This window comes from Equus quagga, chromosome 1 (assembly GCF_021613505.1).
Source record: "Equus quagga isolate Etosha38 chromosome 1, UCLA_HA_Equagga_1.0, whole genome shotgun sequence".
In the NCBI taxonomy this organism is placed as follows: domain Eukaryota; kingdom Metazoa; phylum Chordata; class Mammalia; order Perissodactyla; family Equidae; genus Equus; species Equus quagga.
Genome location: NC_060267.1, coordinates 75,146,795 through 75,168,547, shown reverse-complemented (window position 1 = coordinate 75,168,547; position 21,753 = coordinate 75,146,795). Strand labels below are relative to the sequence as shown.

The window sequence follows — 21,753 nt, the reverse complement described above, 5'->3', positions numbered from 1 at the left end:
CTAAGAAAGATGGAAGAAGTTATTTAACTTGAATACAGAATTCACTCTACTAAACCACCAAAGTTCTTCATTTTGGCAGATAAATGAATCACATACAGTGATTCTGCTGAATCCAAAATGCTTCCAGTCATTCTCTCAGCAGGTTTCAGGCCTATAGGGTTACGGTTACATTTTCAGATTACAACAAAAAAGGTACAAATTATTGCTCACCATGAGGCTGATCTGGCAAATTTATGTCTAACTTGAGCAGTGAAAAAAAGTTTAAAGTCATGGTGGAAACATAACTCTATAACTTAGAAACCTAATAAATATATGAATTATTTGATCAAAAAGTTTCCCTAGGCATAAAGGCCTCAGAACAGACATACAAAATGTACAGAAGACTCAAAGGGGGGAAATACAACAAGAGCAGGATTCAAATAACCGTGCCCCTTGCTATCTAACAGAAAGTGTTAATCATCAGCATACATCGTGCCATAATCTTTGGTGTCCAAAATATAAAAGGAATTCCGAGTACAGAGACCTTGCCTGAAAACTCCCAATGCAGGAATCAGGAAATACTTCAGTGTCACTCTGGAGGCCACTGGACGGGGGCAGAACTTCTTTAGAACAAGCACAAGTGAATTTCCTTTTATTGCTCTGTCACCTCCACTGAGGGGTCAATGTTTAAAGCATATCCGGGAGAAAAGCCCCACACTTAAAAGACGCCTTGCTTTAGTTTTAATACTCTCAGAATTAAATCATCAATTTCAGCAGCAATGTTTCCAAACACAGCATTGGCTGTCGCCATGTCTCTGACAGCCACACAAAAAGCCTCTATATAACGCAGGAGATTATCCCTTTATTAAAGGAATCTTACCATTATAAACCCATTGAACAGACAATGAAACCCTGCACTATGAGGAGTTTTGGCGTAAAAAGGGACTTCAGGGAAGTATGCTCCTTTTCTTAATATTTTATAACAGTTTCCTTTCCATTTTAAGAGTATAAATAAAGTATGATGATATTTCGCCCATGGTGAATTTTAACAACGTATAGAATTAATCCACTGAAATAACTTTCTCTCTACTTTCAGAGTTTGTTTGGGATTGCTGAGGCAAGCTGGAAATACCAGGAAACATATTGAAGACAGGCGGGCATGAAAAATTCTGATGACCATAAGGCAACCCAATGTTAAATAAGTCTATGCAAATGCTGAATATAAAAGTTAATATTTGGGGGGCTGGCCCCATGGCCGAGTGGCTAAGTTCACACGCTCTGCTTCGGCAGCCTGGGGTTCAGATCCTGGGTGTGGACCTGCACACCACTTGTCAGGCCATGCTGTGGTGGCATCCCACATAGAAGAACTAGAACTACAACGACGATATACAACTATGTACTGGGGCTTTGAGAAGGAAAAAAAAAAAGAGGAAGACTGGCAACAGATGTTAGCTCAGGGCCAATCTTCCTCACCAAAAAAAAAGTTAATATTTGGAAACTCTGAGGTTTCCATGGTCCCCTATAAATAAAATGAAAATACTCAATATCCTTATTAAATGCAATTCAAACAATAAGCCATAATAACTACCAAAAATAATGTATGTACCTCTTAGTTCTGTTATTACACTGTTCAACCTAAAAATTATTCAGGTCAAGGGAAATTATGCTGCTACATTGTCATTCTATTGGATTTCTCTGTAAGGTGCTCAAGTATCAGGAAGGAAAAAAAGATTTAAGGTAGGGAGAGCACTGGAAAAGTTCAGAATTCTTGCTTTCTCTTTTTGCAAACATTTCCCTTTCAGAGAGTTGGGGAAGGTGTAGAAGAAAAGGTGACCTGGAATTATTCACATGAAACGAGATTGTGAAGGTGGCAACACTTGACAACTACAATATTTCCTTCTGTAGAGGCCACTAAGTGCTGGCTCAAGATATTAAACAACTAAGTACATACTTTCACAAACCACACATACAAATGTTGCCTGGCACAGCCTCTTAGCACAGTTCTTCAGTTTAACTACAATAAGTGATAGCAGCAATGGTTACCAATTCCATATAAATACCACAAACACACATATGAAAGGGCAACTACGACGACATGCAAAACCTCAACAATGACATCACTCAATATTACACAATGCATAGAAATTGTCATGGTTTTTGGCAAGATTTTTTTTTGTAACAAACACTTTATAAAACAAAAGTTCTCTTGTTATAAATGCTATTTAAAAAGTTGTAATATAATGGATTGTAGATATAAAAATTCAGTTAGATAAAGTTAATCTGAGTGGTTAATACTAAAATGGACTTGCTATTTCATCCAGTATAAATAATCAACTATAAATTAACTTCTAGTGGAAGTATACTAAGGTATTTGATTTATAAAATGTAAGAATTACAGAAAGCAAACAAGCATAAAAATCACTTAAATACAGTATGCACAATTACTGTTAGGATTTGATATTGCTGATGTCTTCCTAAATCTATTTACCACAAATAAATAAATTATGCCAAAGCATTTTCAAAGGTCTTTGAAATGAATGTATAATGTAAAAATGCTCTCTAATTCCAGTGTAATACAAAGAAGAACATTAGAAGTCTAGCAAAATTCAACATTGCATTCGAAAGACAAATAATTCTATTGTACCTTTTTACATGCTAGAGTTTCACCTTTCTTATTCAACTATGATCTAGTAAATATCATTTGCAAAATAAAAATTTGTGCAGTTCTTTTAACATTTATGCTTGAATTCCTTTTTAGAAGCAGAATAGTATGAAAATTTACAAATACTTTGTATTTCTACATCTTCCTGCTATAGGTCTCTTTTAGTTCCCATTTACTTTCCCCTTTCTATCTTTAAATAAATTCACTTCAGAAACATCCTAATTGATAGAAGTTGATAGAAATTTGATCCTTTTGATTAAAGATATGTCCCAAACCTTCAAGATGATTTTTTAAATTTTCCATAGACTAAAAAAGGATACTGTAGACTACATTCAAAACCAATAATATAGATGCTAGGTAGCTGGGTAATCAAATGAACAGCAAATTAAATAAAAAGTTACTTTTTAGTTTATAATCTGTAACTGGAATTCATATACTTGAAAACTGAAGTTTGTTTCCTCTCCATAAATGAAAACTAAATATAAATGGGGTAGGCTGAGAGATGTTTGTTAAAATAAGAAAGAGAACTATTATCTTTAGAGATTAACCCATCAAATTTCAAAAGAAGTTGCTATAATCAAGATATAACACTACACAATGAAAAGCGAAAATTCATATGCAAAAAACAGCCTATTTGTAAACAGGGAGCTTGTTTCTACTAATAGAAACTTGACTCAGGGCTTAAAAAATGACTACAACCTTGAAAACAAGAAAAGAATACCCTTTCTAACTTGGTAGAAACGTAGGGTTGTTTTTCCTCCCTAAACTCTGACTATGGGCTGGAAGTCAGGGTGCCTGGTTCTAGTTCTGGCTCTGACTCTAACTAGGCCTTTGCACCTGGGCATTCATGTAATCTCTCTGGGGCTGTTTACCTCTTGTGTAAAAAAAGAGGAGTGAATTAGATCAGACGTTGTCAATCTTATTTTCCAGCCCAGCGCATGAAGGATGTGTAAGAGGTAACAGCTCATTCAGCCTAGTGAGTCTCAAAGTGGGAGGGTGGCGGCATGGGGAGCGTGAGGATTCCTGGGGAATCCCTGTTTGAGGATGTGCTGCCTCCTCCCCCAAAGAGGACATGGTGGCTCCTATTCTTCACGGCACTGAAAACCACCAGCTGGATGATGTCTGGGGTCCTTTCCAGGTCCAGCCTCTAGGACTATAACTTAACAAAGAGGATGGCTAACATTAACACTCTCACCTAATTAATATTCTGATCAAATTAGTACTCTGACCTAATTAGTACTCTGACTCTAATTCAACAAAGTCATGGTTTACATAAAAACTCAACTTAAATGTATTAAAATGTTATCTTTTTAAAAATAATGCAAACTTCAATACCAAATCAGGTCTTTCCTTCAGCTTGGGCAGGCCCAATTAGTCAATTTTACAAATAGGATGGATGATAAGAAATTTTGATTATCTTTCTTTTCTCTGTTTAGAAAAGAGAAATCAGAGTTGTTGGCAGTTTACCCCCCCCCCTTTTCTGTTTTTATATCATTAGAAACACACGAACAACCAAAGGATAATATATGCAGTATAATTCTTTATCTCAGTTATATTCCATGGCAAGGATCTCTTAAACATCATCCTATCTTCATCACTTTGCCTTATGAAAGGCTATGCATTCGTATCATCTCAGCCAGAGCCAAGTAGGGAAGAGAAGTAATGTTTGAATATCACGCATTAAGTGAAAAATAAAAAACAATTGAGGATGCCCCTGCCAATGGCGTGTTTCTTAATAAGTAACTCCCTATCTGCACCATATCATATGGCAGACATGTCAAGATATATCTTGTATTATTAAGAAATTCTATTTGAGAAAAATCTATTAAAACTGATAGAGAACTTGTCAATTCTTTAATATTTCTATTTTTTCATGAATGGATCTTTCAAAAAATACCTTACTGTAACAAATTATCATATATTCCCCTTGATTTTTCCCCTAGGCTTGGAAATTTATTTCCTTTACCACATGGTAGACAGTTTTTAATCTATAGATGCTAAGTCTTACAGCTTTATTTTGGCTAGAGAAAAAAGATCGAAAAACTCCTTTCTTATAAATAAAAGCAGTCAGAAGAAAGATGATTAAAATCAGAAGTGTTTGTCTCTAATATGTTAAACTGTGGAGATAATCAAACTAGAAAAAATCTGAATGGTTTCACAGCCCATCTCTAATTCTGAGAATCATAAGGAGAGTTATTTCTCCAAAAGCTTTCTGTTAAAAACAATCTTGACTAATTTAAAAAACCCACAATAACAACAACAAAATCCTCTAATAAATATTGTTAATTTGTTGACACCAAATTTGCAGGCAAGACCAGACTCCCCAGCAACCAGTAGTTGAGTGTCTGGTGGATGGTAACATCAGCTTCTAGCCTTGAGAGGTGTTCCCTCTGCCTAGAACCTCCCCTCTTCCCTGTCTGAGTTACAAGGAACTCTCTTGAAATCTGGTTGGGCTTTATTTGGGGTAAAAAACAAATGACAATCACTTTTAAAAATATTACTTGTGCACATATACACTCACCTGTATGACAAAATTAAGTGTTCTTTAATGAGTGACGCAAAATTTTGCTCTCTACTCATGGCCAGGAGGAAACAAAACTCTGCTGAATGTCCCATCTCCAAGTAACTCCAGTAATGGGGCCTAAATAACGTTGTGCTAACAAACATGCCAGGTGATGGCACTACTCTCAGTCAACAGGGAGTTGAATGAATATTGATGACTTTATTACATCAGGGATGTCATTTATAATTTATCACTTAAGAGGGTCTACAGAAGCACAGCAAGTCACTTTGTGAACAAGCAGCTACAGTAGAAAAGGACAGTGTTTAATGGTATCTGGATCTAGTTTCAGATCCTGATGTTCTTATGTATTAACTGTGATGTGGGAAACCATTTGACTTCTCTGGATTTCCTCATTTACAAAAGAGAAATAATGATACCTTCATAGGACTATGGGGAGAATTAAGTGAAATAACTTATAGAAGCACTTAGTACTACGGTGCATTGTAAGTACTCAATAAACGACAGGCACTCATGTTCATCTGCCCATTCTTACGCATGTGTGCACATATGCGAACACAAGGGATGGTGTCAAAATAGCTTTGCCTTTTCACTGATTTTAAAACAGGCTCTAAGGAAGATTCTCCACAAAATATTCAAAGCAGTACTATGTATTCTATACAAACCAACATATTCAACGGCTAAATAACAGACAAACTGCATGAATACAAAGTTTGAAAAACTGCAAAATAGTATGGGCATAGAGTTTCTTGCTAGGCCCTCAAAAATGAAATGAACCTTCTGTTACAGTATCTTTTCTAAATTCTTTGAGAGCAGGAAACTATTTTACACATCTTCGTACCCTTCCCAGAGTCTAGACACTAGGTGCTCAAATATTTGTTGATATGACTGTAAATTTTCGTCTCAGGAAGTCATCTGACGTCACGGCATCTGGAAGCTAAGCCACATGTCTCAGGCAAGTTAATGTGACAAAAGTTTCAGCTAACAATGATCTAATTGAAAAACCAGAGACCTAACCTAGGCTGGAAAATTTAGACTATTTTTTTGTAGATAAGAAGTGATTTAACATAGGGAAAAGTGAATTAACATAAAGAAAATTTAACATAGGGAAAAATAATTATAAAATGAATATTTTAAATAGCTGATGTATTATGAATCATATTCATACCAGCCCTGCTAACCATGATAACAAATGGAATCTTAAGAATAAGCTATATTGAATAAACATCCTGAGTATCTCTAACCTTTTCAAACATTATGGTTTTCAAAAAATTACTACCATCCATGGTTTTCAATTGCCACTCATTCACATGAACAGAGACGAAAAATTGAATTATGCAGCTATGTCATCCAAATGCAGACAGATGGGTTTGGCATTTTTGTTGTAGACAGTGCAAAACTTCCAGAGTCATGTCAAGGGTACTGGAGAATTTCTTACAAGACATTACACTGACCTTAAAGTATAAACTTTGCAAATATGGTTTTACTGTTTTTGTATGAACCACAGGATTGCCTGGAAAGGCAGCATATTCAGTTGCAGTGAACACCTGCTGGACTGTTGAATTTCTGCCAAAGCACATGTATGATTTGGGGATATATGACTGCCACAGTACGGACATGATTTTTTTTTAAGTTAAAGTAACAATAAACATGGCATCTGGCAGTAGTAAGTCCTTGGCATTGTTTATACAAAACTGCAAAATTTAGTGGTAGCTGCAGATAATTTTTCATAATTTAATTAACCAAAGAGATACTGTAATTCACCTAAACTTCTATCAAGTCATTATTCAGAAAACAGTTTTCTAAATCTAAATGTCGCAATGTTCCTACTTGGTTTGAGTTATCAAAGCAAAATATAAATAAATAAAAATAATCACATTCTCAATTTAACTGTGTTCTAAATGAAAATGCAATAGGATTAAACAGGAGAGAGATTTTCATTTTAGTACCTCAATAAACATAAAGAGGGATCGAAATTCCCTACTTCTGCTTTCCCAGTGCATCCTGACTGCCCTTCATGCTCACCACAAGCACTTACTTTGCTGTCAAAAACATATCAAGAATTTTTTAAAATATGTCAAAGCAAAAATAAAACGCACAATCACATTGTGTTTTACAGAAACCTTTTTAACGTGAGAGGTAACCTATGTAAAAATAACCTTTTTTTAAAAAAGAGTTATTTTACAGCAGGCTGTCTTGTGCACTTTTAAACCAGTTATAGAATAAGGAGAACAGGAAAGTTTTGTAAAGAGAACGGGGAGAAAGAGGCCTTGTGGTTCAAAATGAACAGAAGAGGGGGCACTACAGGACACAAGATGCCATCATGAAAGATCACTCAGCATCCCTTTTAACCAGCCGGCCTCGAGAGATGGGAAGACACCGTGTCCCCATCTCTGGCTCAAATCACTGGAAACTAATTACGAGCTGGAACCAAGAAGGGTAAATAAACAAACTCTGGAGTTGATGACAGACAGTACCATCTCTTTAGCTATAATCTAACTGATCTGTCTTGATCTCAATGTAAAATAGAGATAACTCACCTTCTTTTCAAAGTTGTTGAAAGGATTCAAGATAAAGTATGTAGAAATAAATATGTATGTACTGAAATGTCTGCAGAAGTAGTTACCAAAATATTAACAGTGGTTATTTTTGGCTAGCAGATTTATGACTATATATTTTGCTTTCTTCATGCTTATCTTTATTTTCTACTTTTCATACAATTAGTAACTATTACTCATATAGGAAAGGTCACAGCCTAGAGGACTGGATCTTTACATGTTTATGACTTAGTGTTGCAAAGAGCTGCCTAGCCATGGGAAAGCTGAGTTAATGAGATGATTTAGCAAAGCAAATCAAAATGAAACTTGTCCTGGTCGTACAATAAATTAATACATAAAATACCACCCACCTTCCTAGCTAATGTGAATTATGAGGTTGCCTTGAAGAATAAGTACTTCCCAATAGAATGCCCAGATCCAACAAAGCAATTAAGATTTGGATTTTTTATGTGTTAATGATTATATAGGATAGGAATCTAGCTTATCTTTATTGCGGTCCTAATGTCTAAATTTATTTTGTTATTGAAATATCTTAACTAATAATCCCAGGCTTCCAGACTTAAAAATAAGGACCTTGGAAAAACCACCACAGAAAGCTGTTTAAGTAAAATTATTATTATTATAATTGCAGGATATTGCAGATAAATGAACTCATATTTACTGTAGAAGAAACTGCACATTTTCAAGAATGCTTTGAATTCAGCTAAATCTGGTAACAAAATGTTACCTAAAATGAGTGTCAATATTCCTTTGATCTCAACTGCAGAGTCAAGTAATCCCTCAGGGAAAAGAGACTGAAGTTTAACGCTTATAAATAAATAATTCAAAGGGCTGGAGCTTTGAAGACGATGAGTTTTTTTGTTGTCTTGAATAGTGCTTCTTGATTTTTAGCAAGACTTTTTCCATTCCCTATCTTCTCTTTTTGCTTGATACACAATCTAATGCTTGGGAACATTTTCAAAGCTTTGGTAGTTTAAAATTTCTTGTAAATTTGATAATCAAACTTCATTTACACTGATTTCCTAGGGAACAAAAAGAAATCCCATCCAGGTTCGAGCGCAACAGTAAAAATTAGCTATGTAACAGTCTTTTTTGCCATAATACTAGATTTTGCATTATTGTTTAAAAATTATCTATCTTTCAAAAAGAATGGCACCTTTAGTCCCTCCTTCTACCTCCTTTTCCCCAAAAAAGATGTTAGCTAAACATCTAGATTTTCACACATTGCAAAAAATGAGGCACCGGAGCTAAAATTCTAATTAAGCTAAAAAGAAAAAGTATATAAATACTTTGATATGGAGTTTCTATCAACACTTTCATATTCTGGATCTGACTGAATACAGTTTTGTGTAAGCAGTAAACTTAGTATTGTTGTCGCCTCCTGATTAAAATAGAGTTTTAAAAATTAAAAAAATAAAGCCATTTATTAAAAGTAGACTAAAAATGAGAGGTGGAGTGGGAAGGAAAAGCAGGAGCTGAGGACACAAGTGTCTAGGCTGCCTCTCAGTTTCCTTTCTGACAGTTTTTAAAGAACGGAATTCCTTCTCTACTTTGTGTTGCCTGAGAACCACTCTGGTTTTGTAAAGTCTATAACAGTAATTACATTTAATCACCCACAAGTACATTTGTTTTAAGCCTATAAATACTGTGTTAGTAATACTAAACTATCTCCATTGGCTTATCTGTAAAAAGAAAAATATATTATATACTTCTATTTTTATAAAGTTAACACTGAGGGTAGAGGAAAGGGAACAAGAAGCAGTGCATCATCGCACTTTCTCTGGACACAGTAACCCAACTGGGATTGTGCTCAAGCCACCTGGTCAAGCAGTATCTGAGGAAGAGTCATAGGAGGCGGAGACGATGAAGTTGCCGCTGTTGGAGCGCCCAGCCACCGACTGGGCGGCCTGCTGGCTCAGATTGTTACAGATAAGCACCAGCTGGTTGCTCTGGGCCTCGGACAAGGTGCTGCAGCTCTGATACACACTGAAGTTGGTTTTCCTGCCGGGAATGTTGCCCTTCTCGCACATGGTCTTCACCATCTTGGCCAGCTTGTTCTTGCCGAGGGCCTGGCAGTTGTACCAATGCAGAGCCGCCAAGTTCACAACCGGCTTGATGGACAAGTAGAAAGGGGCATCCTCGTAGCGCATGGCAGGAGGCCGCCGCTGGGCATACTCCTTATAGTCCTGTACGGGGCAGGTCTGCGGGGCGTGCTGGGTGGCGTACACACGGGAGTCCGTCCCTCCTCTCTTGGTTTTGGCATTCAGGTCACCAGCGTCTTGACCCATCCACTCCAAGTACTCCAGCCCCGTTTCTGTTACCCGGAGCCGGATATCACCCCACTTCAAGGTGGATCCATGGAAGCCTGTGCAGTGCCCAAAAGCTTTTGTGTTGTTGAGCCAGACGAGGTTGAGCAGACCCTCAGGGTTATAGCGGCTTAGGAGTCCCCTCTTCCGCAGAATGAGCTCATCAGCAAAGGTGAGCTTCATGGACTTGTGGGGCTTGTTTCCTTTTCCTTTGCAGCGGAGTTCAATTTGCTTCTGTTTCAGGGCCTCTTGGGAACGCTTGAATTCCTTATCCCTGGTGATGCTGTAGCCATACCTGTGTTCTTTTAGGTACCGTTCAAGTCCACACTGGTAATTGGCCAAGCTGTTGGGTTCATATTCAGACCCATCCTTCTGCCTAGCATCCACAAAGAAAGAGGCCAGGTAGGCATCCAGCTCCTTGCAAGGGATGACATAAATCTCTCTTGTTTCCGAAGGGTACTTGGAGATGAGGAACTCTCGGAAATTGCGGAGCGCGGTCTGCGTGCTCCGGATGGTTTTCTCATTCTGCTCCCTGCTGAGCTCAGCTGCTCTTTCATCCTGGTCTGCAACAAATTGGGGAGGGGAGGGACAGAGAGGGTGTTGATAAGTTCAGACAATGCACTTTCTACTCTGAAATAAAGTTTCCTTTTATAATGAAAAGGGAAAGAAGGAATCAATTTTACAGAGATCACTAATAAATGTTATTTACATATCCGTTGCATTATAATAGTCAACTTCAGTTCCACAAATGATATACAAGAGTACACCCATTACAATCAAAATGAGCTTCTCGTGTCATTGGCACAGTTTAGTGCATGAAGGTTTGTGGAAAGAGTGAGATTAGAGACAGCCTTCATTTTAGGAAAAATGTGAGACAGAAATGTGCTAACTATCCTACCACAGTGTGCAAGGGCCCCATTAGAGCTGACACACTTACTCTGAATCACCTCAATTGTGAAACCAGAGACTGTACTGGTTCCATTTTATTGTGTTAAACTAAACTATTTGAATTTGTTATTTAGCACATCACTAGAGATCTACATTTAAAAAGTACTAAATAGATCATTTACAGCAGTTAATTCAACACATTCTACAGCAATTCAGGTAAACACAGTTTATCAATATTTTGTATGTAATTGCAGGGCAGTTTGTAATAAGTGATGAAAACATCTGGTGTTTTGGAAAGCAATGAGGATAAAACTTCATAGCTATAAAGACTACAATAAAATTTGAATCAGGCTATCATAATCAAGATGTAAGGAAGGGGGTATGTCTTCTGGATAAATCTTTTTATTTTATTAATTTATCATTTGTACTCTGCCACCAAAGACTGCAGGTGCCTCTTGCCATTATGGATCATCCATGCTTAAGCAATGCTGCTCTGGAGTAGCGGTTCTCATACTTTGGTGTGCTTCAGAACCATTCAGAATGCTTGATCAAAACCATATTCCTCAGCGGGAGGCCTAGGAATCTGCGTTTTAACTAGCATCTCCATGCTCAGGATGAGGTTCGAGAACACACTTTGAGAAACAAAGTTCTAGTGCTTATACCTTAGGAAGGAAGCACTACTATAGTTTACTCTTTTTTTTTTTTAACAATGATTTAGTTCAACGATATCATTAAATGATTTCCTCTCGGTGACATGTAATTTAAATTTGGGATCTTAACATTAACAATAAAGACATTTTGTCAAAAATCACCACTATTATGTCAGACATGGTCTGTGCAGAACTCAAAAGAGAAATCCTAAACATTAAATTACACAATAGAAAACTAGGCTAAACTATTGATTTTTGAGAGGCAAATATCAAGGTTAATTTAAAACAACAAATTATATTATAAAAATACAATTTCTGATTCTAAAGTATAAGGTAAAAAGTATTTTGTTTATCCTAACTATCTTATTTAGGAAAACTTTAATTTGTAAGGTTGTTCAGTGGAAGTCTTTGTAATAACCACATACAATAATAAAAATAAAATTTCTAATAAACTGAACTTTATTCACAAAATACATTTTGTATTACTCTACACATTTCTAAATGATCACGTTATTTTAAAATGACAGTCCTACGGTATAACTGCCAAAATTGTCATAACTTTATAAAATGAAAGGAACTAAAATTCAGTAAACTAATTTGATGTTTTTATAGGCACATTTTTGAGATATTTTCAAAATTCAAATATACAAAAGTATATTTTATGCTTCATTAGACAACTTTCGGTTACGCTATTTCCTTCTAGTTGAAATTGTTTATATAAACAATATAGATGTGTATCTTTCCATCAAAAAGATGGAATCCTCAGGTTACATGTAACCTTTCACCATGCTGGCTTTCTTGACTGTTTACATGTAAAGCCAAAGGGGCTGGGACATCGGCTTATTTTGGCTACTTGTTCAAATATCTAGCATAGTCGTTTTCAAACTTTAAACAAAAACTCTCTAAGAAATAAACAGCTTCAGGGAAAAAATGTCCAGTTTCTCAACTTTCACATGGAATCTTTTCTAAAACATATTTGTCTAAGAAGCTTGAGTTTGTACACGTTGCCATTTCAAGTCTATTGTGTTACATACTCTAGAGAGTAAAAGATTTTAAGGAGCCAAACAAAATTTATAAATTGATGATTAACTCCATAGGGTTTCCTCTTCCCCTCTGTCTTATACATATTCTGATATAAGTGAAATTTGCCATTAGAAACAAGGTATTTGGGCCTGAATTACAGTATCTGAATTCAGGGTTTTTGAAAGAGTATAGGTTAATGAGGGTAATTATTTTAACTAGAACTAGAATATTCTGCAGGACTTCAAGATAATGTAGAAGCTTAAAATTTTATTAATTCCTTCAGATTTGGCATGCTTTTGTTCACAAGATGCTTAACAACTATTATCAAATCCTATGAAATACTGATTCTAGTTGCAGTCAGTCCTCATCTTCATTTTATAATATAGTCAATATTTTCTATCTCCTGTTAACAAAAGTAAACTGATTGAAACTTATGTTGAAAACCTTTGGGCATCAATTTAAAAATGAGGGATATAATATGAGTTTTTTCAAAGTTCTTTTAAGAGGTACATGAGTAAAAGAATTTAAGTCTGTCGGACTTGATCAAGCAGCGTTAGTCAGCGTACTGTAAGCAGAACCGGTGAAGGAGATCACAGAAGGGTCCAGAGTGCAGGCTTGTCATTCAATCTGTGAGTTTTCTGAGTGAGGCAGCCAGCTCTCCCACTTCTGCATCGCATCCATCCATACTTGAAGCACCATGCTAACACACTCACAGTTGACCAACACATTAGCCCTGCTTCAACATCCTCAGCCCAGCCTTGTTTTCAAGCCTTTTTCTCCTTTCTTCTTGACCTCAATCTTAGTTAAGAGCCTGTGATAGTGTGACTTATAATAAGAAATATATTTGGTTTTTGTCCTTATTTGGGTTACTGGCACAGCTCCTAAAACCTTGGAATTTCCCGTGATGAGGGTGATAAAGGTGTCTTTTGTTATATGTTAATGAGATGACTTGCAAAGCACTTAAGGATGGGACTTCACTGATTGCGGGTGAAGCCAACAGGTGTGATTACAGAGTTGGAACTTTCCGTCCTGCTCCCTTCGTCTACTTCCAGGGAGGGAAGAGGGATAGGAGATAGAGTTTAATCACCAATGGCCAACGACTTAATCAACCGTGTCTATGTCATGAAGCCTCCAGAAAAACCCAACAGAACAGGGTTCAGAGAGCTTCCAGGTTGGTGAACACATGGAGATTTGGGGAGAGTGGCTTGCTCGGAGAGGGCATGGAAGCTCTGTGCCTTTCCCCACACCTTGCCCTTATGATCTCTTCCATCTGCCTGTTCTTGAGTTATATTCTTTCATAACAAACTGGTAATCTAGTAAGTAAAATGTTTGAGTTCTGTGAGCCCCTCTAGCACACTCTAGCACATTAATCTAATCTAAAGTCGGGGTCATTGAAACCTCCAATCGATAGTCAGTTGGTCAGAAGTACAGGTGATAACCAGGACTTGCGATTGACATCTTAAGTGGGATTGGTGGGACAGCCTTGAAGGACTGAACTCTTAACCTACGGAATCTGATGTTATCTCTACATAGATAGTGTCAGAATTGAGCTGAACTGTAAGACACTCAGTTAGCGTCACAGAATTTCTTGGTGGTGTGGAACCCGCTTCCCCAACATCAGAATTAAGTGTAGAACTGTAGAGCCATTCCATCTGCAGAAAATAACACGAAAGAAAAATGTCACAGTATCATATCCTTTCCTAACAGCCTGGAATGTGCCACAAAAGGAGGCTGGGAGGGTAGAGAAACCTTCACTCATTTTGCATAAATAGGGGGAAGTAAATGGCTTTAAAGTCAAGTAATAGTAATAAGTTTTTCAGCTAATTATAAAATCAAATAAAACCAGGGAAGATTGATAATATAAAACTGTTACAACTGCATTTATCTCTAGTTTTAGACATTTTTCTGATCCACTTCCTTTTAAAAACTTTTTGTTAGATATAACATACCTACAATAAAGTAGACTAGATCTTAAGTGCATGCAATTAACTTTCACAAGTTGAATATACTGCCCAGATCAAGAAAAAGAACATCACTAGCATCCCAGAAGCCTTCTTCATGACCCCTCTTCCAGTTATCCCCGCCCACCAAGAGTAACACCTGTCCTGACTTGAAACAGCATAGATTTGTTTGGCCTATTATTATAACTTATATGAATAAGATTTCAGAGGAGGAACTCTTTTGTGTCTGGCTTCTTTTGCTCAACATTATATTTGTAAATTTCACGCATATTGTTGTGTAGTTGTAGATAATTTATCCTCATTGCTGTGTAACATTCCATTGTGTCAATATATCACAATTTATTTTTCCATTCTATTGGACATTTGGGTAATTTTCAGTTTTGGAGTATTTCCAATAAAATTGTCATGAACACTCTAGTAGGTGTCTTTTGATGCTCATGCAGATGCATTTCTGTTGGGTGTATACTTAGAAATAAAATTGCCAGGTCATAGGAAATCATATGTTCAGCTTTAATACATATTAACAATCAATTTTCCAAAGTGGTTGCACAAATCTACTTTCTCCACCATGAGTGTGAGGGTTCTAGTTGCTCCATATCTTCGGCAACACTAAGTATTGCTAGTCTTCTTTATTTTAGCCATTTTGGTGGGTGTGTAATGATACTGCATTGTGGTTTTAAATTTTCATTTCCCTGATGACTAATGAAGCTGAACATGCCTTCATATGTTTATTGGCCATTTGTATATTCTCTTTTGTTAAACGCCCATTGCAGTCATTTTCTATTGGACTGTCTGCCCTTTTCTTACTGTTTGTAGGAGGTTTCTAACATATTCTGTATACGAGTCTTTGTCAGATAAATGTATTGCAAATATCTTCTCCCGGTCTGTGGCTTGCCCTTTCACTTTCTTAATGGTGTCTTTTAATGAACAAAGAGTTCTTAATCCTAATATAGTCCAATTATCAATTTTTTTCCTTTATGGTTCACGCTTTTTGCATCCTGTTTAAGAAATCTTGCATACTCCAAGGTCATGGAGGATCTATTTCTCCCAAAATTTTTACTGTTTTAGTCTTCACATTTTGATATGCCATCCACCATAACATTCATCAACATGTTCTAAGATAGAAATTAAGATTAATTTTTTTCAATATGGACCATGATCCATTTGATTTTAATTAATAAAATTAGAATAGCAATACAGCATATGGTACAGTATCTAAAAGCTACAAATGGGTATAGCGTAAAAGTAAGCCACCCTCCCATCTCATCTGTCACCATGTTTCCCTCTGCATGGCAACCAAAGCTACCAATTTATTGGGTATAAATTTCAGGATTTTCTATGCATATACACTTATTCTTTACCTTTCAAAAAGAGGGAGGAACATACTATACATCCTATTCTGCGCTCTGCTTTTTGCCATTAACAATGTATTAGAGATAGCTCCACATCATTACACATATAGTTGCTTCAATCTTTCTAATAGCTGTAAGGTATTTTATATGTCTACACCATAATGCATTTATCTAATTCCCTACTGATGGACATTTGCATTATTTCCATCCTGTTGCTATTATAAATAATGCGGCATTGGATATCCTTTTATACATGATATTTCACTTTTAAAACTGAATGGGGGTAAAATTCCAAAGCCCTAGAAAACTGAATGAAGAAGACAATGTGGCAGATAAAAGTTTGCAAGTACAAATTATTTTTTTTCTAAGCAGATCAGGTATTTAACAATTGGAAATCAAGTTTTCCAGATGGTGAATGAGAGGACATCAGAAATTTGTTTCCTATGGCTCCCACGAACCTAACGCATCCAACAGCCTAACCAATATATGTGCCCAGACCTAAAGGGCAACTTAGGCTCTTCCACCTCGTCAGTGCCTCCACCACCTGCTTACCTGCCCAAGCCTGAAATCTGAGCACGATCCTTGATACCTGCTCTCTCTCTTCTACAGCTAGTCCATCAAGTCCTGCTGAGCCACCTCATTCATCCATGATTCAAGAACACTTAATGAGTAACTAAAACATGGTAGGAATTAAGGAGGCCAAGTCTATAGGGATGAGCATAATAGAAACAGTCCTTGCTCTTGTGGAATTTACCATAGAGTGAGTGAAAACAGACAATAACACAAATAAGTAAATATTAGACAAACAGATACAAATGCTATGAAAAAAAACCCAGAATATTGTAAGAGAGAATAAGTGACCCATTTAAGGATGCATGTTCCAGGAAGGACTCTCTAAGACCTTTTAGATGAGACCTGAAAAGAAGAAGCTAGTCATACAAATTGTAGAAAGATGAAGAATAGAGAACAGCACATGAGGAGTTCCCACAATGGAAACTAAGTTTGAGAAACTGAAAGAATATCAGTGTGCCTGGAGTGAAGAGATCAAAAGGGAGATGTATGAGGAGAGGTTTGAAAGCCCCCTGGAGCCAGATCACACCAGGCCTTGTGGGCCTAATGAATGACTTTGTATTTTACCCTAAGAAAACCAGTTGGTCGGAAAACCATATGGTCAGATTTGCACTGTTCTGTTATGATAGAAACCTACATACAGGTTTATATCTACCTATTTCCTCCCATGCTAAGAAAATCTTCAACAGACTCTACCCTGTATAAATAGGGCTGAGTTCACATCTGGATGACCTGGTGCAAAACATTCCCAGACAGTGAAACGATCCATAATCTGAACTACCTCAGTGGAAGCAGAAGGTCGGAGCCAAGAGAGAACAAGAGAATATCCAAGTCAACCACCAGCTCATCTTCACCCCCGCCTCCCCCAACCCACAAAAAGAAGGAAAGGCATTAGAGTTTGGAAAAACCGTGTGATAGAGGTTTGAGCTAATCTTATCTAGAGTTTAAAGGATCAGGAGACACAAGCTGATAAACGGATTACACTCTTATCCTGCTATATTTATGTCATTCCATCTCACCTCTCTGTTGAGTTGAAACCTCCTTGATGAGAAAGGAATGCTTAGACACAGCCTCAGTAAAGTTTTTAAGCAGACAACTTTCCTATACTTTTTTGTATATTCTCTCTGCCCCACCGATTACATTATCTTTCATGTATTTGGCATCTGTGAATCCTGAGTACCCAGCATATGTTCCAGCACACCAGAGCTACCCAAACAATGTATGAAGATTGACTGAATAAATATATGAACTGTCAAAAAAATTTTCAATCCACAGATCCTCCACATATATTTTGAATGACTGAACATCCCAAGCTTTGCCCTGTATGATAGGAAAGGGAGGACTTCTGGACGTGCATGTCTTTCAAAAACACATTTTAAAAATGTTTGCCTTTCCCCCAGAGCTTTAAATTATATTAGTTCCCTTCTATCCACACTGTACACTGCTGGGCTACTATTTTAGGGGTCCTTGCTGTCACTGCATCACTAGAATGTTTTAGTTATACCTAGAGAGGGTGGATAAACTCTCCATGTAAGTTTGAGTGACTATGGTTCTTTGAATGGTAACATTTCTTGCTGGTACCATCCACAAGAGTCATAACACTTATCACTTAAACTTACTGTAAGCTTCTCAAAAGGAGAAGCCATGGGGAAAGGTGGGGTGGGGGACGGGCACAAAGGGTGAAGGGGTACACCTACAACACGACTGACAAACAACAATGTACAACTGAAATTTCACAAGGTTGTAACCTATCATTAACTCCATAAAAATTAAATTTAAAAAAAAAGGAGAAGCCATCCTATGAAACCGAGTACAGTGAAACGGGCCTTCAACAAATGAGGTCCAACAGGTAGAAAGGTTTTAGGTTAATAACTTCCAAGAGCTCTGTGACGTGAAAGGGACCCCAGACAGAGCCTCAGCACTGACTCAGGAACTCTTCCTGAGAGCCTGAGTCAAGTCTTTAAGCAGACAGCTTTTCTGTACTTATTTACATAGTCTCCATGCCCCATTAATCCAATTATTTCCTCCCTTGTTAGGAGATGGCATGGAAAAACACATAATTAGTGCAGTATCTTGTGTGCTCATTTAATTTGAGGAGATTTATGTTAGATTTAAATTCAGATCCATTTCCTTCTATTGCTGTAGCACTCAATTTAACAAAAAATAAACTTAGCTATCACATCCCTTTTGTGATTTTATTAAACCAATACATCGGAAGCAGTAAGAAACATTTCTTGATGTGTAACTTCATTATTTTCATTTAAGAAGAGAATTTTGTCTCTTCCCTTGATAGAGAAAAGAAATGACGTTCAAATTCTCTTTATAAACCAGTGAATAAGTCCATGAGCTTATTAAATAAGAATGTATTTTAAATTTGAAAATTAAAAAAGAAAGTAAAAAAGAAATCTGGTGAGAGGATTTACATTCATGAGGCTGCAGTTGGAATTAATATTTAATCCACATTTATGAGTGCCCACTGTGCCCCCTAGCATTTCAAGAAGACCTATGGGGTGTAGTCAAAGGCAAGTCCCTGATGGTTATGTAGATCACATCATAGCTAGAACAGATGACTAACAGACATAAAACTAATTAAAGAGACCATACATGGCACTGTGTAATTAGGCACTGAGTTTGTGGCATGGGCTCTAGGTCCTACAGGAATTCAGGAAGCTGGGAGAGAGAGAGAGAGAGAGAGAGAGAAAGTCAAACAGAGCTCGAGCTGTGTTGGAGCTCTATTCCAAGGGGGAATGGGGACTTGGGTTAGGTACTAAAGGATGGGTACCATTTGGTTAAACAGAACAGGAGGGTAGGGCATTCCAGGAAGAAACTGCATGAGCACAGGGGAAGAGATGGGAAGGAGTCTGGCTTGTGCTCACGAGGACTGTAAAACACCGATCTTGATTTGAAGTGGGAGCAAGATTGGAGTGGGGAATAAAGTTAGACCAGTGGGATGGCCATGTCTATAATTACTTATAGTAATTATACACACACACACCAAGGAGAGGAGACTGAATGTGCTAAGTGCAAAGTACCTCCAAATGCCAAATATCTGAAGAGGCTGCTTTTTACAAAAATAAATCAACACCCCATTTCTCCACCCCTGACATTCTTTATTCCCCTGTTATTTTCTTCCACACACTTAGCACCATCTGACACACTACATATTTACTTGGGAACTTGTTTAGCATCTGACTCTGCCCAGTGGGTTGTGAGTTCCATGACAGCCAGGACTTCACTGCTTTATTCCCAGGGTCTGGAAGAGCACTTGAGAAGTAGTAACAGTCATTAAACATTTGTTGACTGAATTAACACCAAAGCTGAAAGGAAAGTTACTGAGATAACTCTGTATGTGTAATTACACAATCCACTTTAGACCATACGGACTACATTTAGAAAGAACTAAAAAAAAAAAAATGTAAGTGGCATAAAATTAAGTTCTGGGACTCACAATCAGAATCTCATAGTCACCTTATCCTTTGTTAAGGCTCTTCAGAGAGTCAGTTGCAGTCAGGGCAGGTGACGTGGACATCCACAATAATGGTATGAAGTACCTATGAGGCCAGTGGAAGCTTTTCCCAGGGCTAATTCCTCAGGAAATACGTACCTATCAGCCATCACACAAACTACTACAAGACAATGTCTTTATCTTATTATTAGGATATGGAAAAAACAAATAATACTTTAACAAAAGTCCATGCTAAAATGAATATATCCATGAAATCAAGGGATAGCTCCCTCTCCTCAATGTGACCTGCACTTAAAAAGAGATGATACTTCCCACAACTAGAAGGACCTGCAACAAAGATATACAACTATGTACGGGGTTGGGGGAGGAGGGGAATTGGGAAATAAAGCAGGAAAAAAAAAAAAAAGATTGGCAACAGTTGTTAGCTCAGGGGCCAACCTTAAAAAAAAAAAAAAGAGATGATACTGACATTACAGTGCTGCCAATTAGTAACTACTTCTTCCATACATGTATTCATTTCGAAGAAATTTTCCTATAACTCTATGTTCAAGGAAAACGATCTTGGTATTTTTTTAAAAATATGCCCTGGTTGGTAATCTTAGGAAATAGGCCAACTTCAATTTTATTTTTCAGGGGTTCAAAAATGCTATTTCCCAATATTCATGTTTCAGTTTTGAAAAGAGCAGTGGCTCCAAACCCCTGCAATTTATGGAAAAAAACAGTGAGGTATATTTACTTGAAACGTGGAAAACAAATTAAGATAACCTTATAACTACCATGAAATGTATTAAAAAGTCAGTATCGTCTTTCTCTTTAAAACACCCAAAGCCTTGCACATTTTTACGCTTTCTCCTAGAACTTTAAAATGAAGGCAATTTTCTAGGATTGTTAACATCACTAATTGAAGCCAGACTTGTATGCTATGATAGCTATCTGACCAGTAAATTATTTTTATGCTTGGTTAATCTTTTCGAATAGTGGGAGTAAAACACATTTCTTACATACATACTCAGGAGCATGAAAATTTAGAACAATAGTACTAGTTAGTCCAGCATGGGGTTTTTTTAGTATTTTTCACTGAAGCAGAAATCACTTAAATAAATATTAGTCACCTGTTCCTTTCTCCCAGTAGTATGTTATGTGACTCTACAGCTTCTGCAAAATTTTCTCCTTAATAAAAATTTCTCTGTTTATTTTAGAAATAAAATAGAGCACAAAAACCACCAGTGTTTATTAAACAAATAAAGTGCAGGCAAAAAAATCCCTGTCTTTCACATGCATATTCACTGTTGTCTCTACATATGAATTAAATCAGGCCAAGGAGCTGTGTGTTTTGGAAGGTGGGTTAAGATATTGCTTGTATAAAGGAGACTAGGCACTGACCTTGCAGATCCTCACAATAAGGAATTAATTTGTGGCGAATTGGATGCAAGAGTCTGCATTTTTAACGCGCTCTCGATGATTCTAGTATAGGTGTGATCCAACAGGCCACGCTTTGAGAAACAGCGCCCTACCTCTCCCTTTCCCCAGAAGGCCTAGAAAATCACCTTCCTCCTCCCAACAAGCCTCAGCCCAAGCCCGGCCTCAGTTACAGCACTTGCTCCCCTGCTGGGATGGCAGATTTTCTGTTCTGAAAATTTTTATTTCCTAGGCAAAATAGTTGCTTCATAAATTAAAAAAAAAAATGTTTAAGTGACATCTGCTTCAGTGAAAAATACTATAAAAAATTATACTGGACTAACTGGTATTATTATTCTACAAAATAATGAATGACTTCAAGAATTACTTTCATCTGAAACTCACTGGATTCAGACGAC

The 21,753-nt window shown here is 37.0% G+C and overlaps 1 protein-coding gene across 3 annotated transcripts in view; it reads right to left on the bottom strand.

The window, feature by feature from the left end:
* KIAA1958 (KIAA1958 ortholog) overlaps window positions 1–21,753 on the bottom strand; it is a 150,859-nt gene that overhangs the window by 34,843 nt on the left and 94,263 nt on the right. For 2 of the 3 annotated variants that reach the window (XM_046663766.1, XM_046663774.1), the window contains exon 3: window positions 1,404–10,589. The exons of the other annotated variant lie outside the window; for it this stretch is intronic. In XM_046663766.1, coding sequence (XP_046519722.1) covers window positions 9,544–10,589 — 1,046 coding nt within the window. In that variant the 3' untranslated portion in view covers window positions 1,404–9,543. Of the gene's footprint in view, window positions 1–1,403; window positions 10,590–21,753 lie in introns of those variants that run through there. 3 annotated transcript variants of the gene reach the window in all.